Source organism: Vicia villosa, linkage group LG2 (genome assembly GCF_029867415.1).
Source record: "Vicia villosa cultivar HV-30 ecotype Madison, WI linkage group LG2, Vvil1.0, whole genome shotgun sequence".
In the NCBI taxonomy this organism is placed as follows: domain Eukaryota; kingdom Viridiplantae; phylum Streptophyta; class Magnoliopsida; order Fabales; family Fabaceae; genus Vicia; species Vicia villosa.
Genome location: NC_081181.1, coordinates 56,746,156 through 56,759,694, shown reverse-complemented (window position 1 = coordinate 56,759,694; position 13,539 = coordinate 56,746,156). Strand labels below are relative to the sequence as shown.

At 33.3% G+C, this 13,539-nt stretch overlaps 1 protein-coding gene across 2 annotated transcripts; it reads right to left on the bottom strand.

Moving 5' to 3' along the window:
• LOC131650742 (ADP-ribosylation factor 2) lies at nucleotides 1-3,216 on the bottom strand. 2 transcript variants are annotated; one of them, XM_058920441.1, is made up of 8 exons: nucleotides 3,082-3,208; nucleotides 2,927-2,972; nucleotides 2,615-2,787; nucleotides 1,716-1,786; nucleotides 1,467-1,586; nucleotides 790-908; nucleotides 624-705; nucleotides 1-330 (listed from the first exon to the last, which is right to left on the bottom strand). In XM_058920441.1, the coding sequence occupies exons 1-8, from the start codon at nucleotides 3,191-3,193 to the stop codon at nucleotides 325-327; spliced, it is 729 nt and encodes a 242-aa protein (XP_058776424.1). In that variant the 5' UTR covers nucleotides 3,194-3,208; the 3' UTR covers nucleotides 1-324. The 2 variants fall into 2 exon arrangements, with proteins under 2 accessions (XP_058776424.1, XP_058776425.1); XM_058920442.1 differs by lacking the exon at nucleotides 2,927-2,972 and having other exon boundaries at nucleotides 3,082-3,216.
• Nucleotides 3,217-13,539: the final 10,323 nt, after the last annotated feature.

Sequence of the window (13,539 nt, the reverse complement as noted above, 5' to 3'; positions counted from 1 at the left end):
TGACCAAAATAAATCTATAAATCAGAACATGAATCACATTTAGTTGTATTTCCATTACAGGTATGGACATTGCATATCGAAAGCTCAAAAGTATTACAAAACCCATGAAACAAATTCCTACTACAATTTTAGGCACCAAGATATCCTAAACCACAATACATAAAACACAAATTCAAGTTGTTCTGAAAAATGACCAAATAATAAAAGCTAGATAATATTTTCCTCTGCATCCAGAATTACTGCTCCACAAGACTCAAAAAGGAAAGCTAGATAATATTCACCCCTGCATCCAGAACCACCAATCCACAACACTCCCGATAAGAATTAAGCCTGAAAGGTAGAAAGAATTAAAAAAAAAGTCACCCAAGTGTTTCCAAAGATCATACTCTTACTTTTTTTGGGATGAAGGAGAGGAACTAGTAAGGACAAGTACTTTTAATGCTAATATTTTTGTTTAAAAAATGAAAGAATAGGGTAATAACACCAAAAAGCGACGGGCGCACATTGCATGGTGTACTTTTGCTAACACTTCCAATGAGCTAAAGCTTTACATTTTTCATTTGGTATGCATTATTTTCAAATCAACATTTGAACAAAAAGGCAGGGAAGAAAACAGTAGTCACCTTATTGGCTATATTGTTGGAAAGCCAGTCCAAACCTTCATAAAGACCCTCCCCAGAGGTTGCACAAGTGCTCTGGATGTACCTGGAAGAACCAGAAGAGTGTGTTAGATCTCACAAGATATTAATCAATACTGGACCCAAAGGGATTCATCATTAAAATATTTACCAGTGGCGCTGTCTCAAAGAGTGGAGACCCAACTTGTCAGTAATTTCGGCAGCATTCATTGCATTTGGAAGATCTTGTTTGTTAGCAAAGACAAGCAATACTGCATCTCTCAGTTCATCCTGAAAAGATAATTAAATAAGGGTTTTTAAAAATTCTCATTTCATCACAAGAATACATAAAAAAAAAAAAAACAGAAAGCAAAACCAATTAGGAGACTGATGACTCTTCCTGTGATACTAGAAAACATTAAAGTTGAGACAGATGTTCATCATCCTAGGAAATTGACAAAAAGTAGTCATTTGACTCCTAAAGTATACAACAAAGTCACATCAACAGATACATCATACATCTTGTACTGGATTAACGAGTAGCAAAGTCAGAGTCATAGAAGATACAGATAAATGATGACATTAGCTGTTTAAAACAGAGTATTCCTTTGCTAAAACCCCAAAAAAAAAAAAATTGAATATTTTGAGACTGCATAAGTGAGTCTTCTTCATTAGTCAATATGATTCTTTGACCTTTCAATCTTATCAACTCTAGTTAAAGGTGCTTCCTTTAGTCATGTGAGAGTGATCTCAAACTTGTTCTATTGAAAATGAATGTCATAACATGAAGAGATATGAATGCAGAGACATGGCATCAAAGACCAAACTATATCAACTAAGTTATAGTACCTCATTCAACATTCTATGTAATTCATCTCTGGCCTCAACAACTCTATCCCTGTCATTGCTGTCAACAACAAAGATAAGACCCTGAGTGTTCTGGAAGTAATGCCTCCACAAGGGACGGATCTGCAGAAGAAAACACCAAGAATTCAGCCAATGGCTTCCAAGACACTTCTCATATAAATGTTTTGGTTAATTGCGCTAAAAAATCGTAAAGTGAAACTCTACAAAATGCACAAGAGCAAGAATTTACACCTTGTCCTGACCCCCGACATCCCAAACAGTGAAACTAATGTTCTTGTACTCCACGGTCTCCACATTGAACCCTAAAACAAAACAAATAAATAATTTAAAGCATATATAACAGCATCACAATGTTCGGCAATCTAACACACTGAATAATCGTATTAGAATAGTCCAACAATCATCACACAAAGCTTTCCAAATGTAATATTGTTGTTGTTGAAGAATAAACAAACATCAGGACTCAAAAGAGTTACGTATCACTTCCTCCGTTCCTTTTATATTGCCAGTTAATTAGAAAAAATGTTCCTATTAATCTATCATTTTCAAATTTTGTCACATTAACTACTTTTTGTCGATTATACAGTTGTCAATTATTTTATACTTACATTAATGAACCAAGAAGAAAAGCCAATGATTGAGTGGGCCAATAAAAGCTTAGACTATATTTGAAAGTTGCTTACCAATAAAAGTTATTTCTTGTTACTTACAAAAACGCTTAAAAGGCAAAGTATATATGAAATAAGGGAGGAATGTTATATGGCATCTTAAATGTAAAAGACCTGGAACTCAATTATATATAGCCTGTTTTAAATAATTAACTATGTTTGATTTAGCTTTTGGAAGAGCCAAAAACAATTCTAGAGGCATAGAATTTATTTTGGAATTGATTTTGAGGTGTTTGGTTCTTTTAAAATATAATTGATCCAGTCTCCAGAATAGATTTTTAACCATAATTAACTTTACAAATCAATTCACTCGATCAATTTTTTTCACACCAGAACCAAACATACTCTAAATCATGAATATATTTTCATATTATATCAAAATGAATCAAACCAGTAACGATCATACATATATGCACAAATGCCTCCTAGACAATTGAAAATATCATAGTGACAGAAACTTACCAATGGTAGGAATAGTAGTGACGATCTCTCCCAGCTTGAGCTTGTAGAGAATAGTGGTCTTACCAGCCGCATCGAGACCAACCATCAAAATCCTCATTTCCTTCTTCGCAAATAACCGACTGAACAGCTTCGTGAATGTCAGCCCCATTTCTCCTTCCCTTACTTGATCCTCCCTAATTCCATTGTTCAAAACAATATTTCAATAACAAAAAAAATAACAAATCTCAAAACAAAAAAGACGATCTCGTAAAACTATTCACGCAAATCGAAGATCTCAAAAAAACTAGCATGCAAATAGATCGCAAACGGTACAATGAATCGAAACGGATCGCAGTGAATGAACGAACGGTTACAGGATCTGAAAAGGCGAAAACGAAAGGATCTGAAGAGTTTGATCGGAAAACCCTAAGATCGATTGAAAAACGAAGAAAAAAAATCTGAGAATGGATCTGAGATTTGAATTTTACCTTTGGCGATGAAAGCGTCGTCGTGTGTGAAGGAAGCTTTGGAGTAACGCGAGATATGGGAGAGAGAGTTGTAAGAAAATTGATTTTTATGAGAGGAAAGAAAGGGTATCATTGGGATTATTTTATTTTTATTTCATTGGTTTAAAATATCGAAAACCGCCCTTGATGGGCTCTGCTTTTGGAAGCTTCTAAAGACAAAATACTTTATGCTAATATTGTTAATATAATAGTATGTGTTTTTTTCATTTTTTATTTAACTATTAAAATTTATGTTGTATTATATTTATTTGTTTAGATTATTAAATAAATGTTATGCTATTGTATTTGAATCTTTTTATATAAATTAAATTATAAATAAAAAAGTTGATGAAAAAATATAAAACAGAAATATAAAAGTGAAATGTGTTCTAGTTGAAAATTTGAATTCATTTTACAAATTAATAAATATCACAAAAATAGAAAATTTTAGGTAAATAATTATTTTTGTTTAATTTTATTTCAATAATATCCATTATTTTCACTTTTCAACTTCGAATAAAAAATTGAATTATCGACTGTATGTAGTATAATCAATTCAATTAACAATTGCATGTGTGTCAATTGAACTGACAAACGTTAATTTAATCAGTGAAAGTCTAGGGCTGGCAATGAACCAAACTAACTCGAAAATAGTTCGAAGCTCGATTCGAAAATTAAATCGTTGAACTAGGTTCATGAACCAAATGAGCTGAGTATGAGCTAAAAACTAAGTTCGTTAACTAAATGAGCTGAACTTGAACTATACATAGTTCGACTCGTTAGGTTCATGAGTCAATTCGATTATATATGAGATAAATTATATTGTTTTTAAGAGTAGGTTTAAAGATTTGCTCTATATCTTAGTATCATATTTTATTTTAAACTAACGATTTTAATTGATAATTTATATTTTCAAGTGAGTAAAATATTTCTACAAATAATTATACAAAAAAAAAATTAGCATCATATAAATTCCAATCTTATAACTTTTGATTTATTTCTCTATTTTTTATTTAAAAAATATTAATTTAAAATGTTAAATATATATACATATATAAAAATAGACTTTAAGAAATTACTTTTAAGTCCGTGAAATAACAGAGTTGAACCTAACAAGATAAATCTAACAAGTTGAACGGAGATGTTCGTGAACTTCTAACAAGGCGAGTTTAAGCTGAAAAAAGTTCGTGATAAACTCGAACTCGAACTCAAACTCGGCCAATCCTTAACGAGTCGAGTTTGAGCTGAAAAAATAGTTCGTCGTGAATTCAAACTCGAACTCGAACTCGGTCAATTCTTAACGAGTCAAACTGAGCTGAGGCGAGTTCGACTCGACTCGACTCATTTCCAGCCCTAAGTGAAACCTCTTATGAAATACATACAATCATCAATTGGATTTACTACACTACATACAGTCGTCAATATAATTAGCAACACCCATTATTTTTTAAATGAAACCGCTAATTCATCTTGATGAAATTTTTTTATTCTATTTTTTTAAGTAAATATTTTAGAAAATAAATAGAAAGGATGACTATTATGAACATAAAATTTTAAAAATAATTGTTTGCATAAAAAATTTCACAAAGTGTATGAACGGAATATTATTTTAAAAAATTATATTGTCTTAGAACATAAACATGATTCTTGAAAAGAAAGAAGAAAAGAAAAAAGCATGGTTCACGCATATAGAATAAATAGCATTAAACAACAGTCTAATTATATAGTAGGAATTAAAAGCTATGAAATCAATATCCCTTATCTCCGTAAAGAAAAAAAAATGGGAATGGATCTTTAGTTCATCGTTCATGCTTGAAATGGAAGAATAAATAAATAAAATTTTCATTCTTTTTTTAGAGAGTATTTTTTGTATAAAATAGTTGATATTTTTAATTAATATTTTTCTAATATATAATTTATTATAATTATTAAGTGAAAAAAAATGTAATTCAAGTGTTTATAATCGATTATTTAGAGACACTCATCAATTATAGCTTAAATAGAATCATTTGGTAATCCATTACGCTTTGGTTGTAACCGGTTACAGCAAAAATAATAGCGTCTAATAATTGATTACTGTAGAGAATGTAACTGGTTACAACGGTAGGATTTTGTGTTTTTTTCGATTGTTACTTGTACCTCACTCAATGTAATTATATATATCTCATTCGGGCATCTCATTAATGAATAGTCATTATATTTCACATCTCTCTCTCTCTCTCTCTCTCTCTCTCTCTCTCTCTCTCTCTCCGCATTAAAATTCACCGCTCATGTGGTTCCATGTTCTAACATTTGGCATTAAAAGTCTGGTTCAATCCATCAAACACTTAGTGTGCAAAAATGTTTTTCATCTCCAATGAACTTATCCCTACAAATCTCTCAATTCTCGATGCAAATAATTACGATAAGTGGTGCAAACAAAGAAGATGTTATTCGGATATCAAGATGTTCTTGAAGTGGTCAAAAACGGTGTTACTCCACTTGTAGAAGGTGCAACGACTGCACAAAGGATCTCGCATAAGGAAGAGAAGATAAAAGATTACAAGGCGTTGTACCTCATTCATCAATGTGTTAATGCCAACAAATTTGAGAAAGTTGGTGATTGTACATCCTCTAAGGAAGCTTGGGAAATCTTAAAGAAGAGTTATGCAGGGGCTGATAAGGCGATGAGGTTATAAACTCACAAAAGACAGTTGGAATTAATTTAAATGGAGGAGAAGAAAACCATTAGTAAATTTACTAAGAGAATTGCAAGATTGGTGAACCAAGTAAAGGCGTGTGGAGAAATGATTACATAGTAGTATGTTGTCGCAAAAATCTTGCATTCTTTGACGTCAAGATTTGACAATGTAGTAGATGCGATTGAGGAATCGAACAATCTTGTGATAATGAGCAAGGAGGAGCTACAAATCTTTCTTGAAGCTAATGAGCAGAGAATGTAGGAAAGGAACATTGATAAGGCAAGCGCGGAGATTGCTTTACAAGCACGTTTCAATGAAAGAGACCAAAAGGCGAAAAGAAAGTGGCCCATGAATAAAGGTAGAGGGAACTTTCAGAATTTTGGTGGAAGAGAATCCAAAAATTCAACATTCCAAAAGGGTGAAAGTACTGGTAATATGGTTGGATAATCATAGAACTTTAGAGGTGGCAACATTAGAGGAATAGGAGGAAGTAAGAAAGAAGACAAAGCAGTATGCAATGTTTTAATTGTCAAAAGTATGTTCATTTTGCAAAAGAGTGCAGTGCCAACAGGAAAGAATCTCAAGAAGATGAAGTTAGAGTTGCAAGACAAGAGTGTGATGATAAGAACATACTCTTAGTGATGACCATTGAAGGAGAATGCAGTAGTAGCAAGTCACGGGACAACTGCAAAAGACTGCAGATGGCTAGTAGTGAAGGTTGTAACAAATTACCTATATACTATAACCGGTTACAGGCAGAAGAAAATGCTACGATGATTACGAAAGAGGTTGTACAATGCAGCGATCAATGGTATTTGGACTCTGGATGTTCAACGCATATGATAGAAGAAAATAATGGTTTGTTACAACCAATCCGGGATGATAGCACTCTAGCGGCAGAATGGATCAATGGTGTATCGAAAGAGACAAGGGATGGTAAATATTCTTTGATAAAATATGTGGTTTACATTCCTATAATCAAGTGTAGCCTTCTAAGTATTAACCAATTACTTGAGAAGGGTTTCAAGATTCATATGGAGAACAAGATGCTATGTGTTATGGATGCAAGCGAAGTTTTGGACCTAAAGCTTCTTATGGCTCCAAATAGAACTTTCAAAGTTGAGTTGAAGGTTATGAAACATATGTGTCTTACTACGAGGGCTAGTAGAGAGGGATGGATATTGCACTATAGGTTTAGACGTCTTAATTTTCAAGATCGCAACGCCTTGCAAAAGAACAAGATAGTAACGTGGCTGCCATTGATCAATATACTGACTGAAATTTAAGAAGAATGCGTGCAAGTGAAGCAACATAAGGGAAAATTCAACAAAAGTGCAGGTTGTTGAAACAAGTGTTATTTAGAGGTTGCGTATTCAGATGTTTGGGGATCATGCAAGTTGATTCAATTGGTGGCAATAAATATTTTGTCACATTCATTAATGATCATAGTAGAAAGCTATGGACATACTAGTACTTAATTAAGAGAAAATATGAGGTACTTGATGTTGGACTTGGGATTTCATTCACAAGAGGGAGTAAAAATATAAGGTGTTGTCTAAATGGCTTGGGCATAAGTTTAAACTAATCTAATCAATTAGACCAAAGACCCAGTGGATTAGATTAGTCAAATTTTTCCCTCTAGCTATTTCTATTGTTCCTAAGTCATCTTGTACAACTCGAAGACATTTGTAAAGATGTTTTCTTTTTGATAAAAACATTTGAAATTTTTTTTATTGTGTGTGTGCTTATATCCAGTCCTTTTCTTAAAAAAGTTCACTCACGTACTAAATCAGAAGATTAACTTCACTCCTACAAGCCCTTTGTCAGATACTATCTTTGTGTCGACACTGCTTAAGATCACTTTAAGGCTTTGGTGCTTTTCACTTTGATTTCCTTCTTCGGATATTTCCACAAACCATAACACTTAGGTTTTCTTAGCTTTCTTGAGATGATCAAGTTTGTCAAACCATAACATCTAGGTTTACATCTTTAACCGTTTAAGCGTTGGGCTTGATTCATCATTAGTTGTCCTTAGTTATCATCATCAAAAGTTGATGTCTTTATTAAAGGTCTGCTACATGCAAAACAAGGTTCCACATTTAAGGTGTTTAGGAAATTCAATTATATGGTTGAAAGGCAAAGCGGTCACAAAATTAGAGTTCTCAAAACGGATGGTGAATGCGAATATGTCTCAATTGATTTTGGGAAGTTTTGTGACCAAGAAGGCATTGTACACAAGGTAATGTCACCTTATACACCGTAGTAAAATGGTGTTTCCGAGAGGAAGACTCGCTTTATCATGAACATGGAAAGAAGCATGCTAAAGGAAAAGAACTTGCCGAAATAATTTTGGGGAGAATCCGTCTCCACAACCACTTACTTGCTGAATAGATACCCTAAAAGAAGTTGGAAAATGTCACACTGAATCTTGGTCCGAATTTTAACATGAGCCACTTGAGAATGTTTGGTTCGATGGTATATTTGTGTTAGAACAAGATTTGACTCTGGATCTAACCTTTAGTTTTGATGATAACAATATGTGATATCTTAGAGAATAATTTTGTATCCAAATGGTTTTTATCTAGTGTGTAGCTTTTGCTTATAGGTTCTGACTCTGCTAGTATGGCGTGTGACGTCATCAGCTTTTGGAATCAACACACTTTGACCATGGGAAGATACAAAGCATGCTTTTTTTAATGTGCTTCTGATATAATACAAGTCATTACTTTTGACTGTGACTCTGCTCAAAGGAGCTTCTGAAGACTCTTAAGCTCTTACTTCTGGCACAAGTTCTGAGACCAAGTTCTGAAGTCAAGGTTCTGGAGAACAAGTTCTGAAGATTATGAAGACAAGGTTCTGAAGAATTTGATTCAACATTTGATCCTTCTAAACATACTTTACCAACTTACATTTTGAAGCCTCTGGAGATTAGAAGATATGATCACAGGTTTTGTGTGAGACAAATAGTATATGGTACAAATCAAACATCCCTTCCACTATGCACATTTTACGGTGTAAGGATCGTACTGTTGTACAATGTTTTCTACCACTTTTGTGACCGTTGTGCAAAATACAGCTAAAAAATGTGCAAGCCCATCTTCACCCTCCAACGAATCTTTTGATGCCTATAAATGAAGACTTGAGTATATTGTAAGAATGACGAGATAACAAAGTATTGAACGGAATTTTGAATACGCTGAAACTTTGTTCATTTGAAATGTTGTAATAGCAAGGAACTTTTGTTCATTAAATTTCTCAAACACTGTTATATTATCTTTGTATTTCATTTGTGTAATATGCATTTAAGAAACATCTTATAAACACACACTCTTTGTATTTCAACTTGTAAGTTGATTGTTCTTTCTTGAGAGACTAGGGTATAGTCAAAATTTCTCAAGAAGATAATCTTCTTCATATCATGTGAACAAGATTACCAGAAGTCTTCCAAAGAAATGGAGACCTATGGTAACTACACTGAAGTTAGCGAAGGATTTGAACAACACTACTCTTGAAGAACTTGTTAGTTCTTTGAGAAGTCATGAGATTGAGCTTGAAGAAGATGAGCTTCAAAGAACAAGGAAATTTATGGCTTTGAAATCTATGATAAAATCTAAAAATATTAAAGCTCTTCAAGCTGAAGAAGATTCAGAAGAATTTGAATAAGATTCAGAAGAAGAAGAAGATAAGTTATCTCTTCTCTCCAAAAGGGTCAACCAACTCTGGAAGAGAAAGAAAAACTTCAAAGGTTCTAGAAGAACATGTGGTCGCTTTGAATCCACCTCTAGAAAAAATAATTTTGGTAGCAGTAAAGACATCACGTGCTTCAAGTGCAAAAAATTCAGGCCACTACAAAAATGAATGTCCCAAGCTCAGAAAAGATAAGCCCAAGAAGAGTCTTCAAAGGAAAGAAGAAAGGGGTGATGCCTACATAGGATGATTTTGATTCTTCAGAAGATTACTCTGAAGATGATAAATCTAACATGGTGTTGATGGCAATCATTGAGGAATCTTATGAGAAGACTGCATTAGAATCAGAATCAGATTCTAAAGAGGTATTTTGTGATCTAACTCGTTCTGAACTAGAATCATGCAGGTCTAAATTTGTTGAAAAATATCTGAAGCTTCGTAACAAATACAAGGGTTTGAAAAAACTCCATGTATCTAAAGAACACTGTAAGCTTAAGAAATATTTCGGAAGTTTAAATGAAAAAAAATTGAAAAATGAGAATTCTGCCCTAAAAAGCAAGAGCTCAAAACTTGAAGAAGAAATCTCTTCAGAAGCTTTTGTGAACACTGATAGTTTCATAAAGCAGTATGACAAATGTTTTAAAAAATTCCTTGCTAAAGGCATAGGTAGAAGCATTATGGCTTCTATGATCTATGGCGTTAGCAGAAACAATACAAGAGAAATCGGTTATGATTCTCATGAAGAATCCTCTCCAATAACAAATGGTAAAACAAAAACTATGTATTCTCATTTAGTCCTTGAGGGATCACAAAATGGATTGGGGTCTAAAGAAAAATTTGTTTTAAAACCTAAGGCAAACACAAAAAAACGTTTACATTATTCATATTGATATAATTATCCTGAATATAAACTCAAGTTTGTTAAAAACTCTAAGAGTACTAACAAGAAAGGACCCAAACAATTATGGGTACCTAAGGAAAAAATAATCTATGTTGCAAATATCCTTAGCATCTCAGTTAAGACACCAGTCATGGTACCTAGACTCTGCCTGCTCGCGACACATGACGGGAAGAATGCATATGTTTCAAAGCCTGAAACTTAAGTTTGGAGGCTTTGTAGGTTTCAGAGGTGATAAAAAGGGAAGATCATTGGCTCTGGAACATTTGATAACGGTTCTCTCCTTTCTATTACTAAAGTTTTACTTGTTGATGGACTACAACATAATCTTTTGTCCATAAGTCAATTAAGTGACAATGGGTATGATATAATCTTTAATCAAAAGTCTTGTAAGGCTGTAAGTCAGAAAGATGACTCTGTTTTGTCCAATGGAAAGAGGAAGAACAACATTTAGAAGACCAGACTTTCTGATCTGAAAGAACAAAATGTTAAGTGTCTTATGTCTGTTAGCGAAGAGCAATAGATCTGGCATAGACGATTGAATTATGTTAGCATGAAGAGAATTTCTCAACTAAAGAAGCTTGACTTAGTTAGAGGCCTTCCAAATCTGAAGTTCTCTTCAGATGTTCTTTGTGAAGCATGTCAGAAAAGCAAGTTTTTAAATACTTCTTTCAAAGATAAGAATGCTGTTTCTACCTCCAGACCTTTGGAACTCTTGCACATTGATCTGTTTGGACCAGTGAAAACTACTTATGTCAGTGACAAAAAATATGGATCAGTCATCGTTGATGATTTCAATAGATGGATATGAGTTAAGTTTCTAAGACACATGGATGTGTCACATTCTGTGTTCTCTACCTTCTTCTCATAAGTGCAAAATAAGATAGATGCTAAAATTGTAAAAATCAGAAGTGATCATGGTGGAAAATTTGAAAATAAGCATTTTGAAAAACTCTTCAATGAGAATGGTATTTACCATGATTTCTCCTGCCCTAGAACTCCATAACAAAATGGAGTGGTAGAGAGGAAGAATAAAACTCTGCATGAGATGGCTAGAACCATGATCAACGAGACTAGAGCTGGAAATGAGTCGATTTGAGTCGAAATCGCCTCAGCTCAGTTCGACTTGTTAAGAATTGGTCAAGTTCGAGTTCAAGTTCATCAGAAACTTTTTTTCAGCTCAAACTCGACTCGTTAAGAATTGGTCGAGTTCGAGTTCATCACGAACGTTTTTCAGCTTCAACTTGATTCGTTAGAAGTTCACAAACAACTTGATTCAATTCGTTAGGTTTGTCTCGTTAGGTTAAACCCACTTGTTTCGCGGACTTAAAACTAATTTTTAAAGTCTATTTTTTATATATATTTGACATTCTTTTAAAATAAAAATAAGGCTTAAATGCATTTTTGATCCATGTAAGTTAGCGAGTTTTTGATTTTCGTCCCTGTAAGTTTTTTTCTTGGTTTGAGTCCCTATATCTTACTTTTTACTTGCGGTTTAGTCCCTAAAGCCAAAATCTGCAGGAAAATATGTAGGTTTCCTGCGGATTTTCCTGTGAATTTTCCTGCGGATTCTGATTTTAGGGACTAAAACGAACGCGATAGTGAAATATAGAGACTTAAATAAAAAAAAAATAACTTACAGGGACGAAAATCAAAAACTCGCTAACTTACAGGGACCAAAAGTGTATTTAAGCCTAAAAATAAAAATAAATGTTATTAGATTGGAATTTATACGATGTTGATTTTATTTATATAATTCTTTGTAGAAATATTTTGCTCACTTGAGAATATAAATTATCAATTAAAATTGTTAGACTAAAAGAAAATATGAGACTAAGATTTGGAGCAAATTTTTAAACCTACATTTATAGACAAAATAATTTATCTCATATATAATCGAGTTGACTCATGAACCTAACGAGTCGAACTATGTATACTTTAAGTTCAGCTCATTTAGTTAACGAACTTAGTTTTTAGCTCATATTCAGCTCATTTGGTTCATGAACCTAGTTCAGCGATTTAATTTTTAAATTGAATTTCGAACTATTTACGAGTTGGTTCGGTTCATTGTCAGTCCTAAACGAGACTAACATGGCTAAGCATTTATGGAGTGAGCAGTAAACACAACATGCTACATTCAGAATAGGATCTCTATAAGACCTATTATGGGTAAGACTTTGTATGAATTATGGAAGACAGAGAAATCAACATTTCGTATTTTCATCCTTTTGGATGTGAGTGTTTTATTCTTAATACTAAATATAATCTTAGCAATTTTGATTCTAAAGTCCAAAAGTGTTTAATGTTAGGATATTCTGAACGCTCAAAAGGCTACAAAGTATATAAAATGAAACACGAATTGTTGAAGAATCAATTTGATGATAAGTTTGACCCTGAAAAGTCAAAGCTAGTTGAGAAATTTGCATATTAGAAGATTACCTACTCAGGTTCTGAAGAAAAAGAAGCTGTTGCAAAAGACTCTGAGATCAAAGACTCTAGAGCTATTCAACCAGAAGATGTTGAAGCTCAGACTCTTATAAGAAGACAAAGACAAAGACCCTCTCACATTGAAGAATTGATTCTGAGAGATGCTTCTGAGTTTGGTGTCCTTAATAGAGCCTACATCTATTGATGAAGCACTTTTGGACACTGAGTGAATTCTGGCTATGCAAGAAAAACTTAATCAATTCTCCAGAAATGATATTTGGGATCTTGTGCCTAGACCCAAAGGAACTCATGTTATAGGAACCAAATGAGTCTTCAAAAATAAGCTCAACGAAAAAGGAGAAGTGGTAAGAAACAAGGCTCAACTGGTAGCACGAAGTTATAATCAGCAAGAGGGGATTGACTATGCATAAATCTTTTTACCAATCTCCAAATTAGAGTATATTCGTCTCTTAATTTCATTTGTTGTTAATTATAACATCATCTTGTATCAAATGGATGTTAAGATTGCATTTCTAACTGACTACATTACTGATTAATGCTACTTTGTGCTAAGGATTCGCTAAATCTATGCAGGCAAAATTCGAGATGAGTTTGATGGGAGAACTCAAGTTCTTTTTGGGAATACAAATAAATCAAAGTCCAGAAAGGACATTTGTCCATCAAAGCAAGTACACCAGAGAACTGAAGAAGTTTGACATGTCAAAATATAAGGTAGTAAAGACTTCA

What these genes read in the sequence shown, in the direction of transcription:
- LOC131650742 (XM_058920441.1), bottom strand. Translation starts at nt 3,193, where the DNA reads ATGATACCCTTTCTTTCCTCTCATAAAAATCAATTTTCTTACAACTCT. An exon ending in CGACGCTTTCATCGCCAAAG is followed by an intron (nt 2,973 to 3,081) that starts GTAAAATTCAAA and finishes TCGCCTTTTCAG; the next exon opens with ATCCTGTAACCGTTCGTTCA. An exon ending in ATGTCGGGGGTCAGGACAAG is followed by an intron (nt 1,587 to 1,715) that starts GTGTAAATTCTT and finishes TTTCTTCTGCAG; the next exon opens with ATCCGTCCCTTGTGGAGGCA.